This window comes from Oncorhynchus gorbuscha, linkage group LG07 (assembly GCF_021184085.1).
Source record: "Oncorhynchus gorbuscha isolate QuinsamMale2020 ecotype Even-year linkage group LG07, OgorEven_v1.0, whole genome shotgun sequence".
Lineage (NCBI taxonomy): Eukaryota > Metazoa > Chordata > Actinopteri > Salmoniformes > Salmonidae > Oncorhynchus > Oncorhynchus gorbuscha.
Window position 1 is genome coordinate 31,753,984 of NC_060179.1, and position 17,715 is coordinate 31,771,698.

The following is a 17,715-nucleotide window of genomic DNA, read 5'->3' on the forward strand; positions in this document are numbered from 1 at the left end:
ATTGAAGACATCAACGCTATAAAATAACACATATGGAACCATGTAGTAACCAAAAAAGTGTTAAACAAATCAAAATATATTTTATATTTGAGATTCTTCAAAGTAGCCACCCTTTGCCTTGATGACAGCTTTGCACTGTTGACATTCCATCAACCAGCTTGATGAGGTAGTCATCTGGAATGCATTTTAATTAACAGGTGTGTTAAAAGATGTTAAAAGTTAGTTTGTGGAATTTCTTTCCTTCTTAATGCGTTTGAGACAATTAGTTGTGTTGTGACAAGGTAGTGGTGGTATACAGAAGATAGCCCTATTTGGTAAAATACCAAAGTCCATATTATGGCAAGAACGGCTCAAATAAGCAAAGAGAAACAACAGTCCATCATTACTTTAAGACATGAATGTCAGTCAAAATGGACAATTTCAAGAACTTTGAACGTTTCTTCAAGTGTAGTCACAAAAACCATCAACAACGATGAAACTGGCTCTCATGAGGACCGCCACAGGAAAGGAAGACCCCGAGGTACCTCTGCTGCAGAGGGTAAGTTCATTAGAGTTACTAGCCTCAGAAATAGGCAATTACTGTAACTGCACCTCAGATTGCACCTCACAGAGTTCAAGTAACAGACACATCTCAACATCAAGTCTTCAGAGGAGACTGCGTGAATCAGGCCTTCATGCTCGATTTTGCTGCAAAGAAACCACTACTAAAGGACACCAATAAGAGGAATAGACTTGCTTGGGCCAAGAATCATGAGCAATGGACATTAGACATCTGTCCTTTGGTCTGATGAGTCCAAATTAGATTTTTTTGGTTCCAACCGCCTGTCGTTGTGAGACCCAGAGTAAAACGGATGATCTCCGCGTGTGGTTCCCACCGTGAAGCATGGAGGAGGGGGTGTAATGGTGTGGGGTGCTTTGCTGGTGTCACTGTCTGTGATTTATTTAAGAGCACACTTAACCAGCATGGCTACCACAACATTCGGCAGCTATACGCCATCCCATCTGGTTGCGCTTAGTGGAACTATCTGTTTTTCAACAGGACAATGTCCCAAAACACACTTCCAGACTGTGTAAGGGATATTTGACCAAGAAGAAGAGTAATGGAGTGCTGCATTAGATGGCCTGGCCTCCACAATCACCCAAACTCAACCCAATTGAGATGGTTTGGGATGAGTTGGACTGCAGAATGAAGGAAAAGCTGCCAACAAATTCTCAGCATATGTAGGAACTCCTTCAAGACTATTGAAAAAGCATTCCTCGTGAAGCTGGTTGAGAGAATGTCAAGAGTGAGCAAAGCTGTCATCAATGCAAAGGGTGGCTATTTGGAGAATCTAAAATCTATTTTGATGTGTTTAACTCTTTTTTGGTAACTACATGATTCCATATGTGTTATTTCATAGTTTTGATGTCTTCACTATTATTCTACAATGTAGAAAATAGTAAAAAAATAATGAAAAACCCTTGAATGAGTAGTGTCCAAACGTTTGACTGGTATTGTACACTGTATATGTCATCTGTATTTAGATATCCTCTCACTGGATCTAAACTCTTTAGAAAAAAGGTTTCCAAATGGGTTATTTGGCTGTCCCCATAGGATAACTTTTTTTGGTTCCAGATAGAACCCTTTTGGGTTCCATGTCAAACCATCTATGGGAAAGGGTTCTACATGGAACACAAAAAGGGCTCTACCTGCATTGGGACAGCCAAAGAACAGTTTAAGTTTCTTGATAGCACTATTTTTTTTAGACAAGTGTAGTCATGGGCCTCACGCCAAAGCTGCGATCACCTTTTTGACATTTCAGTTTTACTCTGAATTTCCCCTCAACCGGACTGTCACCCGTGACTCATCTCTCTGACCTAGCTGTGTCAGGGATGTTTGGACATGAACTGTGCAAACTCATTGACACCACATGCAAAAGAACATCACTCTATTTGATCACTCAAGTGTTGTACTTGACCTCTCATCCATTTGTTAATGCATGTGAATATTGCACATCACTAAAGAACGTAGGCGACATAAACGTGTACCATGTTGCATTGAAGTGACTGTCCAATGTTCTAGATTTCAATAACCTATAATGAATTACAATACGCGCGAATTTGATTAGACATATACAAGTTAATTCAATGAACATGATACTCAGTGATCTGTTTTCCACTATCTGGTTGGTGCTATGACAACAGTAGGACTTGTCGATACTAATCAAGATGATTGACGCATACCCGCCTCCACAGCTCTGGTTCACTGTCTTGTACCCGAAGTAAAGGTCCCCAAAGCAGGAGTCAACTAACTAAGTTAATGTTGTCCACATGTCATTGACTCCTTGATGGAGTGCACCGCGGCGTGCCATGGACCAGGACAACGGCAACCCAAACGCCCCATTACATTACCGTTTCATTCTTAAAGGATAAGGGGATTTGCAAGAAGGAGGGGATGGGGAGGAAGTGGTGGTGCTGACGATATCAACCGGAGTATCCTATCTGACAGATGTTCTTGAGTCATAATTTAACATGGGCAGTCCGGAATATATAAATTCGCGCTCACACCATTTCCGCTAATGAATAACCTGGCACGAGGAAAACTCTCCACCGACCCACCTCAGCAAGCTACCAACGTTTACGGTAAGTTGAAACTGGTTGTGTGCTCTCCACTTTTATGTATAAAAAGTGAACATATATTTAGGATTATTACGTATTTATTGAGTTATTAGTTAGCCTTGTGTTAGAGTAGATCGTTCGCTGGTATATGTATGTTCTAAAATTACACATTGGTGCGCAATTACGCAAGAACTAGGCTAATTCAAAGTATATGGCAAGATTACATTGACACAAGTCTAAAGTCGGGTTTAATTATTTATCTTTACCTTTATGTCATTTTAAAAACACAACGGACCATGTGCAGTGCCTTGCCGTCCATCCACAATGACACCTGAGACTACAGCTGCGTGCCCAGTGATGGTGAGAGAGTGCGTCCTGGGGTCCCGCTGGCTGATGGCTGCGCTCACGATTCTGTTGCTGCTTTCCACGACGGTCACCTGCGTTCACAGTACCACCGTGGAGCACGACTTTCACATCGTTCACAATGTCGACAACAGAAGTAGGTTGAAACACGTTTTATTTTCGAATAAGTGAATGATTTGTCTTCATTGGATTTGATCTTGAATGGCGACATTGACGACACATTTGGATATTACACATAGGATTTCACACATTATTTTGTATACATTTCTTTGTGTTATAATTCAAAGTAAAAAAAATGTCAATTTCAAACCTATTACAAATGGTTAATAAAAGGGTTGTAGAATTTGTTCATCAAAACATTTACTCATAATTAACAAATGTAATACTTTTGAATGTAACACACCACTGTTAATGTGATATAATTTATAATTATGCAAAAAAAAATACATTTTGTTCATTTTTAATATCATTTAGATTTTCAACATCTTAGTTATGGATTTGAACATGTTTTTTAATGATTTATATGGTATTCATAAATTAAACATTCACAGTTTACTTTTTTACTTTTTTATTTCACCTTTATTTAACCAGGTAGGCAAGTTGAGATCAAGTTCTCATTTACAATTGTGACCTGGCCAAGATAAAGCAAAACAGTTCTGTCATGCAGGTGAAAGAGGACCCAAAAGCGACTTAACAGAAACAGAGTTTATTTAAATCCAAAACAGGGAATAACAAAAATCCTCTAGTCTGTAGAGGGGAATAACTAGAGAAGCGGCCACAGACTGCAGGTCGCTTCGGGTAGGCGCAGGCCGTAGTTGATAGAGCCACCTGCTCACACGCAGCATCTGATGAAGGCAAAAAACACGACAGGACAGGGCGAAACGCAATCACAGCATGGTGAATACAAAACAAGGAACCGACGGGACAGGAACGGATCACAAAGGAATAAATAGGGACTCTAATCAGGGGAAAGGATCGGGAACAGGTGTGGGAAGACTAAATGATGATTAGGGGAATAGGAACAGCTGGGAGCAGGAACGGAACGATAGAGAGAAGAGAGAGCGAGAGAGTGAGAGAGGGAGGGGGAGAGAGAGGGATAGAAGGAGGGAAAGAACCAAATAAGACCAGCAGAGGGAAACGAATAGCATGGGGAGCACAGAGACAAGACATGATAATAAATGACAAACATGACAAGTTCGACAGATACAACCACACAGAGTTACACATGGAGTAAAACAAACATACAGTCAATAATACAGTATAAACAAGTCTATATACAATGTGAGCAAATGAGGTGAGAAGGGAGGTAAAGGCAAAAAAGGCCATGGTGGCAAAGTAAATACAATATAGCAAGTAAAACACTGGAATGGTAGTTTTGCAATGGAAGAATGTGCAAAGTAGAAATAAAAAAAATGGGGTACAAAGGATCAAAATAAATTAATTAATTAAATACAGTTGGGAAAGAGGTAGTTGTTTGGGCTAAATTATAGGTGGGCTATGTACCGGTGCAGTAATTTGTGAGCTGCTCTGACAGTTGGTGCTTAAAGCTAGTGAGGGGGATAAGTGTTTCCAGTTTCAGAGATTTTTGTAGTTCGTTCCAGTCATTGGCAGCAGAGAACTGGAAGGAGAGGCGGCCAAAGAAAGAATTGGTTTTGGGGGTGACTAGAGAGATATACCTGCTGGAGCAGTGCTACAGGTGGGAGATGCTATGGTGACCAGCGAGCTGAGATAAGGGGGGACTTTACCTAGCAGGGTCTTGTATATGAACTTGACTTATACATCCTAAAATCTTCATAGAAGACTAAAGTGTTGCCTAAAAATGATCTTCCAAACCCAGTAATGGTCCTCCACTGCCTGATGAAAAGGTGACATACACTTTCAGGTTATTGTTCATACCAATAGCCTAAAATGGTATTGTTCATACCAATAGCCTAAATTGGTATTGTTCACACCAATAGCCTAAATTGGTATTGTACATACCAATAGCCTAAAATGGTATTGTTCATACCAATAGCCTAAAATGGTATTGTTCACACCAATAGCCTAAATTGGTATTGTTCACACCAATAGCCTAAATTGATATTGTTCCCACCAATAGCCTAAAATGGTATTGTACATACCAATATCCTAAAATGGTATTGTACATACCAATAGCTTAAAATGGTATTGTTCATACCAATAGCTTAATATGGTATTGTTCATACCAATAGCGTAAAATGGTATTGTTCATACCAATAGCGTAAAATGGTATTGTTCATACCAATAGCTTAACATGGTATTGTTCATACCAATAGCTTAAAATGGTATTGTTCATACCAATAGCGTAAAATGGTATTGTTCATACCAATAGCTTAACATGGTATTGTTCATACCAATAGCGTAAAATGTTATTGTTCATACCAATAGCTTAACATGGTATTGTTCACACCAATAGCCTAAAATAGTATTGTTCATACCAGGTTATTGTTCATACTAGGTTATTGTTCACACTAATAGCCTAAAATGGTATTGTTCATACCAGGTTATTGTTCACACCAATAGCCTAAAATGGTATTGTTCATACCAGGTTATTGTTCATACCAATAGCCTAAAATGGTATTGTTCATACCAGGTTATTGTTCACACCAATAGCCTAAAATGGTATTGTTCATACCAGGTTATTGTTCACACCAATAGCCTAAAATGGTATTGTTCATACCAGGTTATTGTTCACACCAATAGCCTAAAATGGTATTGTTCATACCAGGTTATTGTTCATACCAGGTTATTGTTCACACCAATAGCCTAAAATGGTATTGTTCATACCAGGTTATTGTTCATACCAGGTTATTGTTCACACCAATAGCCTAAAATGGTATTGTTCATACCAGGTTACTGTTCATACCAGGTAATTGTTCACACCAATAGACTAAAATAGTATTGTTCATACCAGGTTATTGTTCATACTAGGTTATTGTTCACACCAATAGCCTAAAATGGTATTGTTCATACCAGGTTATTGTTCATACCAGGTAATTGTTCACACCAATAGCCTAAATGGTATTGTTCATACCAATAGCGTAAAATGGTATTGTTCATACCAATAGCTTAATATGGTATTGTTCATACCAATAGCGTAAAATGTTATTGTTCATACCAATAGCTTAACATGGTATTGTTCACACCAATAGCCTAAAATAGTATTGTTCATACCAGGTTATTGTTCATACTAGGTTATTGTTCACACTAATAGCCTAAAATGGTATTGTTCATACCAGGTTATTGTTCACACCAATAGCCTAAAATGGTATTGTTCATACCAGGTTATTGTTCATACCAATAGCCTAAAATGGTATTGTTCATACCAGGTTATTGTTCACACAATAGCCTAAAATGGTATTGTTCATACCAGGTTATTGTTCACACCAATAGCCTAAAATGGTATTGTTCATACCAGGTTATTGTTCACACCAATAGCCTAAAATGGTATTGTTCATACCAGGTTATTGTTCATACCAGGTTATTGTTCACACCAATAGCCTAAAATGGTATTGTTCATACCAGGTTATTGTTCATACCAGGTTATTGTTCACACCAATAGCCTAAAATGGTATTGTTCATACCAGGTTACTGTTCATACCAGGTAATTGTTCACACCAATAGCCTAAAATAGTATTGTTCATACCAGGTTATTGTTCATACTAGGTTATTGTTCACACCAATAGCCTAAAATGGTATTGTTCATACCAGGTTATTGTTCATACCAGGTAATTGTTCACACCAATAGCCTAAATGGTATTGTTCATACCAATAGCGTAAAATGGTATTGTTCATACCAATAGCTTAATATGGTATTGTTCATACCAATAGCGTAAAATGGTATTGTTCATACCAATAGCTTAATATGGTATTGTTCATACCAATAGCGTAAAATGGTATTGTTCATACCAATAGCTTAATATGGTATTGTTCATACCAATAGCGTAAAATGGTATTGTTCATACCAATAGCTTAATATGGTATTGTTCATACCAATAGCTTAAAATGGTATTGTTCATACCAATAGCGTAAAATGGTATTGTTCATACCAATAGCTTAATATGGTATTGTTCATACCAATAGCTTAATATGGTATTGTTCATACCAATAGCTTAATATGGTATTGTTCATACCAATAGCTTAATATGGTATTGTTCATACCAATAGCTTAACATGGTATTGTTCATACCAATAGCGTAAAATGGTATTGTTCATACCAATAGCGTAAAATGGTATTGTTCATACCAATAGCTTAACATGGTATTGTTCATACCAATAGCTTAATATGGTATTGTTCATACCAATAGCGTAAAATGGTATTGTTCATACCAATAGCTTAACATGGTATTGTTCATACCAATAGCTTAAAATGGTATTGTTCATACCAATAGCGTAAAATGGTATTGTTCATACCAATAGCTTAACATGGTATTGTTCATACCAATAGCTTAACATGGTATTGTTCATACCAATAGCGTAAAATGTTATTGTTCATACCAGGTATTGTTCACACCAATAGCCTAAAATAGTATTGTTCATACCAGGTTATTGTTCATACTAGGTTATTGTTCACACCAATAGCCTAAAATGGTATTGTTCATACCAGGTTATTGTTCACACCAATAGCCTAAAATGGTATTGTTCATACCAGGTTATTGTTCATACCAATAGCCTAAAATGGTATTGTTCATACCAGGTTATTGTTCACACCAATAGCCTAAAATGGTATTGTTCATACCAGGTTATTGTTCACACCAATAGCCTAAAATGGTATTGTTCATACCAGGTTATTGTTCACACCAATAGCCTAAAATGGTATTGTTCATACCAGGTTACTGTTCATACCAGGTAATTGTTCACACCAATAGCCTAAAATAGTATTGTTCATACCAGGTTATTGTTCATACTAGGTTATTGTTCACACCAATAACACCAGTTGAACAACACCAGTTGAACAACACCAATAAAACGGAATAATTTACCAAATTCCACAAACAAATCCTAAAATGGCCCGGACGATAACTTCTAGAAGTAGTTAGAAATAATTTAAATCAGGTGATTCTCATTATCTTTAGAATTGAACTCACCTGTGGTGAGTTGAAGGTGTCTGCAGTATAAAAATCACTTATTCAACCAGTTTGAATAGAGGAAAGGACTCATTCTCCTGTTGTGTGTCACTGTGTGTGCCGCAACGAGCATGGACAAAAGAAAGAAAACCATAGAATAGTCTAAAGAAACTCTAAAACAAAATTGAACTTTCAAAGAAAAGAGCACCTTCCCTACAGCCAAACATGGATGAGGTTCAATGATGTTTTGGGATTGCTTTGCTGCCTCTGGCACTGGGTGCCTTGAACCTGTGCATGCCAGGACATTGATGGCAGGACATTGACCCCAAACACACTTCAAAAAGAACCCAGAAATGGTTCAAGACAAAACACTGGACTGTTCTGAAGTGGCCAGCAATGAGTCCAGATCAAAATCCCATTGAACACTTGTGGAGAGATCTGAAAACAGCAGTTGGGAGAAGGCACCCTTAAAATATGAGAGAACTGGAGAAGTTTGCACAAGAGGAGTTGACCAAACTGCCAGTACAGAGGTTCAAGAAGCTCATCAATGACTATAGGAAGCACTTGATTGCAGTTATTTTGACCAAAGGCTGCTACCAAATATTAAGTCTAGGGTGTCAATAATTATTTCAATGTCATTTCTGTTTATTTTCTGATTTAAATTGATATATTAAGTTCAGAATAAATAAAAAGGTTCTGTAATATTAACAGTGAAATAAAGAATTGTGGAGACCAAATACTTTGTTCAATTTTAACATATTTTTAGGGAAAATTGTGAGTTACTTGAATAATGTGTAAGGGTGCCAATATTTTTGACCACAACTGTATATATACTGAACAAAAATATAAACACAACATGCAACAATTTCAAAGATTTTTACTGAGTTACAGTTCATATGAGGAAATCAGTCAATTGAAATAAATTCATTCGGCCCTAATCTATGGATTTCAAATGACTGGGCAGGGGTGCACACATGGGTGGGCCTGGGAGGTTCATAGGGGCACCCACTTGGGAGCCAGGCCAGCCAATCAGAATATATTTTTTCCCCACAAAAGGGCGTTATTACAGACAGAAATACTCAAATGTGTAGGCCCTGGGCTGGCGTGGTTAAACTTGGTATGCAGTTATGAGACCATTTGGATGTACTGCCACATTTTCTAAAATGACATTGGAGGTGGCTTATGGTAGAGAAATTAATATTAAATTCTCTAGCAACAGCTCTGTTGGACATTCCTGCAGTCAGAATGCCAATTGCACACTCCCTCAAAAAACTTGAGACATCTGTGTCATTGTGTTGTGTGACAAAATTGAACATCTTAGAGTGGCCTTTTATTGTCCCCAGCACAAGCTGCACCTGTGTAATGACCATGCTGTTTAATCAGCTTCTTGATATGCCACTAACAGGAATGTAAAAAAATGAGTGAAAAACATTTGAGAGAAATAAGCTTTTTTTTGTGTTATGGAAAATATCTGTGATCTTTTATTTCAGCTCATGAAACATGGGACCAACACTTTACATGTTGCATTGATATTTTTGTTCAGTGTATACTGAAACCTTAACTTGACGCTTCCACTCACCCCTTGTGTCTTTGTCAGGTCCAGAAATAGATCCATTCTGGTACGTGGGGCGTGGGGTAAGGCCCATCGGGCGTTTTGGGAAGAGGCAGAGCGGAGGAGGGGGCAGCGGAGGGCTCAGACACCCTGTGGCCATGGTCAGCACACTGGAGATTCTCCTCGACATCATCAGGAACCAGGAGAACATCGGGAAGACACTTAGCGGAGAGGACGCCGACTGGCTACCATGACAACATGCTTGGCCGCTCGCCCGCCCCCACCATCTGTGTCTGTGAACGTGTCTTTATTTAATCAAGTATTGTCTTTCTTTGTCTCTATCTCCTGTTTCTTTCTGTCGTTCTTTCTTTCTTTTCAAGGTTTGCTCTCAAGCCTACAGTATGTCTTAGTCTAGGGACCTCTAAACTGGCCGACCAGTTGTAGTCTGTATGGTACATATTGAGAAATGCAATCTATATTGATTAATAAATGAAGATAGTAACAGACTATGTTTTTGGTACATTGATGCTGTGACCAATTATTGTTGAATAAAAAGCAGGAAGTCTAAAACGAGAAACATAAAGCTGCTCAAAATCTGAACATTTCGGTGAATAAGCCGGTCAGTTTTTCTTACCATTGGTGAGGGATATTCTTTGTAACATAAAGTAAGACCATACTTCATTAATCCCCAGAGGTTAGGAATGATAGGAAACTCCAGAGGTCATTCAGGTGCAAACTTTATTCAATCAGTATTACACTTTTTCTCAATCAGAGCAATTTGGCACATAGAGAATCTGTATTTTCTGCTTCTTAATATTTTTTCCCCGACACATGATATGAACTGCAACAAACGATTGCGCATATGAGTGAATAATTCATCAGAGGTGTGCAAAGTGAACTTCACTGCGGCCGAGGAACATAGACAGCTGGCTGCCTCCCGCAGACAACACAGAAGGATCAAGTTTATGATTGGGCAATTATCTTATGTCATATCCATTTTTTTTTTACATATATATGGATATATATATTTTTATATATATATATATATAAACAAATTAGGAGGTGAGATAAAATATCTTTTTTTTTACAATAGAAAAATACAGGACATTGATAATAATGAACCCCTTGGCTGTGCTTCTCGAATTTTGTACATCTATTTCAAACCAGAAACATGCGTTGATACACAACACACATCCAGGAACAACGACGACATACAGGAAACGATATGCACAACCTGCAAAATGGGATCATAGGATGGATGGAAGGACTCACCAGTGGACAGTGTTCAAATATAATATAAATATAACAGAAGTCCATAGGTATGGGAATAACCTGTGTCACTAGCTCCGGTACAGGGCGTTACATATTATTCTTATTGTCCTTTAGTAGACGCTCTTATCCAGAGCAACTTCATACTGGTCCCCCGTGGGAATTGAACCCACAACCCTAGCATTGCAAGTGTCATGCTCTACCAACTGAGCCACAACAGGACCCCACCTGATAGGTGCGGCTTGAAGAAAGGTCAGGCTGCACGTAACAACCTGAACCAGCGCAAACGTCATACTATTTTACCTGTAATTACTAAGGAACAGAATTCCTCAACACTGTATTTCCTCTCCTCTATATTAATATACTATCTGATCTTTTCAATATAAAGACCAGGGCCTCTCAGAGTATCTCAAGAGTAGAAGTGCTGATCTAGGATCCATTTTGTGTTGTAGATCACAATGAATATGGTTACATGGACAGGGAAAGCCTGATCCTAGATCAGCACTCCTACTCTGAAAAAAAACAGGCCTGGCATTCCAGACTCTCCCCTTGGTCATTGGAGTAATACCAGACACTGCATCAACTGTTATTTATCACATCTCCCACGTTATCATGAATATGAATACCATCATCCCCATTAAAATCACACATTTTCCGACAATTAATGCAGGCATACATGTAAAGCACTTTGAAGAAGGAAACATGACACGGTTTCAGACTTAACTGATGAGAAAACCTTTCGGAGGAGGAGAATAAAGCCTAGGCCGGTTTCCGCCCACTTTGTTTTAGTGAAAAGAACTGCGTAATAACAATCTTCAAAAGTACAAAAATAAAATCATGCTTTTCATGGCATTTTGTCATAAAGCCCAGTAGACTTCATTATGTATAAATCTTTACAAGATATTTAACACAACGCACAATTAATTATTGGAGCCATAGAGCACAGGAGAGAAATCAAAATGTACGCCAAGTAAAGGCCACAAAGCTGAAACCAATTAAACATAAAAAGAACAAGCAAAAAATTACATTTGAAGTTGTTGTCATCTAGCAGACGCTCTTATCCAGAGACCTACAGTTAAGTGCATTGATCTTCAGATAGCTAGTTGCAACAGCCAAATACCTCAGTCATAGTACATGTATTTTTCCTCAATAAAGTAGCTATCAGCAATGTCAGTGCTAGTAGGAAAATAAATCCGGGTGTGAGTATTAGTTCACGCGCAAATCGCCCTGTCCTTTAAACCTAGTTAATGTGTCAACCATCATCTGCAAGTTATGAGCAGTTAACAGTTCACACACCCAAGTATGCTACTGGGAAGACAGATATCAAGTAGACGGCCCTAGCCATAGCAAAAAGACAGTACTAGACAACAGATAAAGACACACATTTGATGTATTACTCCTGGAGATATCAGGAGTCCTCTAGCTATAGGATGAAACATATTCATGAAAAAAAAAACAGAACGGTGAAGATGTCGTACAGAGATGTTTTTGTTTGGTTAAGAAACGTGTCCATTTATTCTAATGTCGGGCTTCTTTCGGTTCCTAAATGCTTTACATATACTTTATATCATAGGTAGACCATTTGTGTGATAAACGTTTCATTATTTGTTCATGTAACTAAATATTGTGCCTTGCATTATTTTGGCCTTGGGTCTCCCCGGAGACAGATGCCAAAGTCTCGCAGCCTGTCGATGGAGGTTATTTTGGCCTTACAAAACAGACATGACATAAACTGTCATTGTGTGGGCCGAGCAATGTCGTGAATCTTTCTCGAAACACGGTAACTACGCGCTAGAGTAACGAGCTCGTCTCAGAATCGCCACCGTGAAAAGATGGAGGTGTGTTTACCTGTTACCTTCATGTAAATGATTCATTCAAGGAACAGGAGAGGACGCCAGATGTTTCTTAAAGTGAACCTCTCATCTAAAATTCCAAAACACGTCAGACCAGAGCGTCGTGAATGAGGATTGTTGTAAATGCTAGTTCAAGGAAATGATTACGTTTGAGTCTGTACACAGAAATGATAATACAGCAACAACATTGAACAGGTTCTGTAGGTGCTCGGCAATTCATCATGACATTTCATCAGCGAGAGAAACAACAAGTAATATAAAACATGGTTCAGCCTCTTTTGGGACATTCATCACAGAAGTTTTCACATGGTTTTTCACATCTTCAAACACCTACGACACCCTTGCAAACAGTTAGAAAAAAAAAGACTGACAGAGGTTTTCTTATTTTCTGTACAAGGACTTTGAAGTTAGGTCTTCTTTTGACAGTAGGACAGTGAGTTGTCTCGGGCGAGGAGTGTTCGTTCGCTGATTTTAAGGCAGAGACACGTCGTCTATCAAACCACCCTGTTGTGAGCGTTGTGGTGTGGTAATTACAGTGAATGAGGCCCAGGGGGCTGATGGAGTAGGTTGGGACAGGGGTTGAATGAGTCGGTCCTGGGCTGGGGGAGGCAGGGAAGGGGGTCTGGAGATATTCAGGGGGGTGACTGGATGGGGCCGTGCCTGGCTGAGGAGAGCGCTGGGTGGGGTGCACAGGGCAGGTGTTGGCCCCTGCATAGCCCAAGGCAGACGCTGGATCAAGGCACTGGAGTGGAGAGACCGTGCGGGGCCCCTGAGGGACTCTTTGTGCTTTCTGTCTGTCGCTACGGATGAAGTGCTGTTACCTGCTGCTCAGACTCCTTATCTGGAGAAAAACAAGGAAATACATATAGAAATATATGACTTGAGCAATTCAGGAAGCTAAAGAGTGTATTCAATAGTCACAATGACAAATGAAGCTATTACACAGCATAACCATTCATGTAGTTTGCATTGCGTATACACTGAGTGTACAAAACATTAGGAACACCTTCCTAATATTGAGTTGCCCCCCACACTTTGCCCTCAGAACAGCCTCAATACGTCGGTACATGGACTCTACAACGTGTCAAAAGTGTTCCACAAGGATGCTGCCCCATGTGGACGCCAATGCTTCCCACAGTTGTGTCAAGTTGGCTGGATGTTCTTTGGGTGGTGGACCATTCTTGATACACGCGGGAAACTGTTGAGCGTAAAAAAACACAGCAGCGCCGGAGTTCTTGACACAAACCGGTGCGCCTGGCACCAACTACCATACCCAGTTGAAAGGCACAAATATTTTGTCTTGCCCAGAGCACATATACACAATCCATGTCTCAATTGTCTCAAACCTGTCTCCTCCCCTTCATCTACACCGATTGAAATGGATTTAACAAGTGACATCAATACGGGATCACAGTTTTCACCTGGATTCGCCTGGGCAATCTGTCACTTGGTAGGTGTTCCTAATATTTTGGATACTCAGTCTATCTGGTAATATCTATTCAGAGTTGGGCATAAAATGTAGAAGTTCCCAACACTGAGAGAGAAACAGTAAAACAGTAGTCCCTTAGTTAAATAATCATTACATGATGCTCTAGTCTGGGACTCACTCACAAACAGGACCAAGGCTTGCCTGCTGAGGAGTGATGGACTCCATCCTAGCTGGAGGGGTGCTCTCATCTTTTCTATCAACATAGACAGGGCTCTAATTCCTCTAGCTCCACAATGGGATAGGGTGCTGTTAGCCAGCCTGCCAGCCCCTAGCACAGTCAGTGTAGTCAGCTCAGTTTTCCCCATTGAGACCGTGTCTGTGCCTCGATCTAGGTCTGACAAAATTAAACACACCTTAGCAATCCCACTGGAATAAAGACCTCCTCCATTCCTGTCATTATTGAAAGAGATTGTGATCATAACTCACATCTCAAAATAGGACTACTTAATGTAAGATCCTTCACAAACTAATCACTGATTATAAATTTGATGTGATTGGCCTGACTGAAACATGGCTCATGCCTGATGAATTTACTGGGTTAAATGAGGCCTCTCCTTCTGGTTACACTAGTGACCATATCCCCAGAGCATCACGCAAAGGCAGAGGTGTTGCTAACATTTATGACAACAAAAAAGGCTACATTTTCATCTTTTGAGGTTCTAGTCATGAATTGATGCAGCCTACTCAATCAATTTTTTATAGCTACTGTTTACAGGCCTCCTGGGCTGTGTACAGTGTTATTCACAAAGTTCCTTGAACTTCTATTGGGCCTCATAGTCATAGCAGATAATATTCACATTTTTGGTGACTTCAATATTCACAGAACTCCACAGACCCACTCCAAAAGGCTTTTGGAGCCATCATCAACTGTGGATTTTGTCCAACATGTCTCAGGACTTACGCATAGCCACAGTCATACCCTGGATCTAGTTTAGTCCCGTGGAATAGATTTTGTGGATCTGAATGTTTTTCCTCATAATCCTGGACTATTGGGCCACCATTTTATTACATTTGCAATCAAATAATTAGCTTAGACCCCAACCAAGGATTATCAACAGCTGCGCTATAAATTCTCAGACAACGCAAAGATTCCTAGATGCCCTTGCAGATTCCCTCCACCTACCCAAGGATGTCAGAGTCGTAAAATCACCTGAGGATATAAAAGTAACTTTGCGTAACACCCTGGATGCAGTTGCGCCACTAAAAGCAAAACAAAATTAAATACAGAAAATATGAGAGCCCGGAAAGAAGCTTCCAGAAAATTGGATCAGAAATGTCACTCCACCAAATTGGAAGTCTTATGACCATCTTAGAAAGTGCAATATCAAAAAGCCCTCACTGCTGCTCAATCAGCCTACTTTTCAAACCTGATTGAGGAGAATAAAAACAATCCTAAATACATATTTGATACTGTTGCAAAGCTAACTGAAAAGCAGCATCCCCAAGTGAGGATGCGCTTCACTTCAGCAATGATGAATTCATAACTTTCTTCAATGAAAAGATCATGATCTTTAGAAAGCAAATCACAGACTCCTCTTTGAATAGGTGTAGTTGTCCAAAGTCTGCACAGAACTGGCAGAACCTCAGATCAATGGATAAACCCAAGTTTTCGTCGACACGTTTACAAAAAAAGTAATGGCCCATAAGCCTTCCAACTGCCTACTTATATACTGAACATAATAAATGGCTCCCTATCCTTACGATGTGAACCAAAGTAACTTAAAGTGGCAGTAATAAAGCCTCTCATGAGAAAGCCAAACTTTGACCACAATTGAGTGGTTTATTTATTTACTATCTGCCTATATCGAATCTCCCTTTACTCAAATGTTGTTGTTGAAAAAGCTGTTGCTGAGAAACTCACTATTTCCTGAAGACAAATGATGTACAGTTGAAGTCGGAAGTTTACATACACTTAGGTTGGAGTCATTAAAACTCGTTTTTCAACCACTCCACAAATTTCTTGTTAACTTCTTATGGCTGGGGGGGCAGTATTGAGTAGCTTGGATGAATAAGGTGCCCCAGAGTAAACGGCCTGCTCCTCAGTCTCAGTTGCTAATATATGCATATTATTATTAGTATTGGATAGAAAACACTGACGTTTCTAAAACTGTTTGAATGATGTCTGAGTATAACAGAACTTATATGACAGGCAAAAACCAGAGAAGAAATCCAAACAGGAAGTGAGAAATCTGAGGTTGGTAGCTTTTCAACATAGTCCCAGTTGAAATCCCATTGAGATATGAATGAAGTTGCACTTCCTAGGGCTTCCACTAGATGTGAACCGATTATAGAAATGTGAATGAGGCTTCTACTGTGTTGTGGGACTGAATAATAGCAGAATGAGCCATGTGTCTGGCAGTCAGCCATTTCCTGGTCACGCGCATTCCACATGATATCCACTTGCGTTTCGTTGCTCCTCAAGACACAGGAAGGAATTCTCCGTTTGGAACTTTATTGAATATTTGTGATAAGAACATCCTAATGATTGATTCTGTACTTAGTTTGAAATGTTTCTTCGACCTGTAATATAACTTTCTGAAGTTTTTGTCCGAAGTAACGCACGACCAGAACGAGCGTTTGGATATGTATACCAAACGCGCTAACAAAAGGAGGTATTTGGACAAAAATAACGGACATTATCAAACAAAACAAACATTTATTGTGGACCTGGGATTTCTGGGAGTGCATTCTGATGAAGATCAAAGGTAAGGGAATATTTATCATGTCATTTCTGGTTTCTGTTGACTCCAACATGGTGGCTAATTTGACTATTGTTCTGAGCGCCGTCTCAGATTATTGCATGGTGTCACGAACCGGCTCAAAGCCCGTAACAAAGGGAGACAACGTGGAGATAAGGAGTAGCAAAATCTATATTTATTAAATAAGTAACTAAGTATAATATACAATGGTGAGTGTAATCAGTAATCAGTAGTGTAAGTGAGTGTTTTGCATGCATGAATGTGATAATGCAGGGTGATGAAAGGTGCCAAAGCAAACAAACAAAAGGCCACCAAGAACCACAACAGAATCTACAAAAGGTGTCTGCATGGAGAGAGTCTCTTCCATGAATGTGGAAGAGGTCTATTTATCCTGGGAGACACCTGGCCCAGGTGTTTCCCATGTAGCTGACGACCCTCTCAACTCCGCCCACCGGCATCCTAATAAGGAAACAAGAACAAAGACAGAATACGGCAGACAGAGTGGGAGGGTCGTCACATTCCCCCCCATAAAACCGGGGACCAACAAGGACCCCGGAACAACATACCAGCCTCCCGCGTCCCAAATTGACACAGGCCTCTGCGTCCCAAATTGACACAGGCCTCTGCGTCCCAAATTGACACAGGCCTCTGCGTCCCAAATTGACACAGGCCTCTGCGTCCCAAATTGACACAGGCCTCTGCGTCCCAAATTGACACAGGCTTCTGCGTCCCAAATTGACACAGGCCTCTGCGTCCCAAATTGACACAGACCTCTGCGTCCCAAATTGACACAGGCCTCTGCGTCCCA

The 17,715-nt window shown here is 39.7% G+C and overlaps 2 protein-coding genes and 1 non-coding gene across 10 annotated transcripts in view; 1 reads left to right on the forward strand and 2 right to left on the reverse strand.

Annotated features, from left to right (window-relative positions):
* Nucleotides 1-2,441: 2,441 nt before the first annotated feature.
* prlh2 (prolactin releasing hormone 2) lies at nucleotides 2,442-10,103 on the forward strand. The gene is made up of 3 exons (XM_046355095.1): nucleotides 2,442-2,622; nucleotides 2,903-3,097; nucleotides 9,643-10,103. The coding sequence occupies exons 1-3, from the start codon at nucleotides 2,559-2,561 to the stop codon at nucleotides 9,849-9,851; spliced, it is 468 nt and encodes a 155-aa protein (XP_046211051.1). The 5' UTR covers nucleotides 2,442-2,558; the 3' UTR covers nucleotides 9,852-10,103.
* Nucleotides 10,104-10,324: 221 nt separating this feature from the next.
* Nucleotides 10,325-17,715, reverse strand: part of myripb (myosin VIIA and Rab interacting protein b) — a 217,807-nt gene continuing 210,416 nt past the window's right edge. For all 8 annotated transcript variants that reach the window (XR_006839632.1, XR_006839633.1, XM_046356195.1 and 5 more), the window contains one exon: nucleotides 10,325-13,560. Coding sequence is in view for 6 of the 8 variants with exons in the window: in XM_046356195.1 (XP_046212151.1) it covers nucleotides 13,520-13,560 (41 nt within the window). In the remaining 2 variants the exon portion in view is untranslated. The remainder of the gene's footprint in view (nucleotides 13,561-17,715) is intronic.
* Nucleotides 11,014-11,090, reverse strand: trnaa-ugc. The gene has a single exon. It is a non-coding gene; the product is annotated as a tRNA-Ala (tRNA).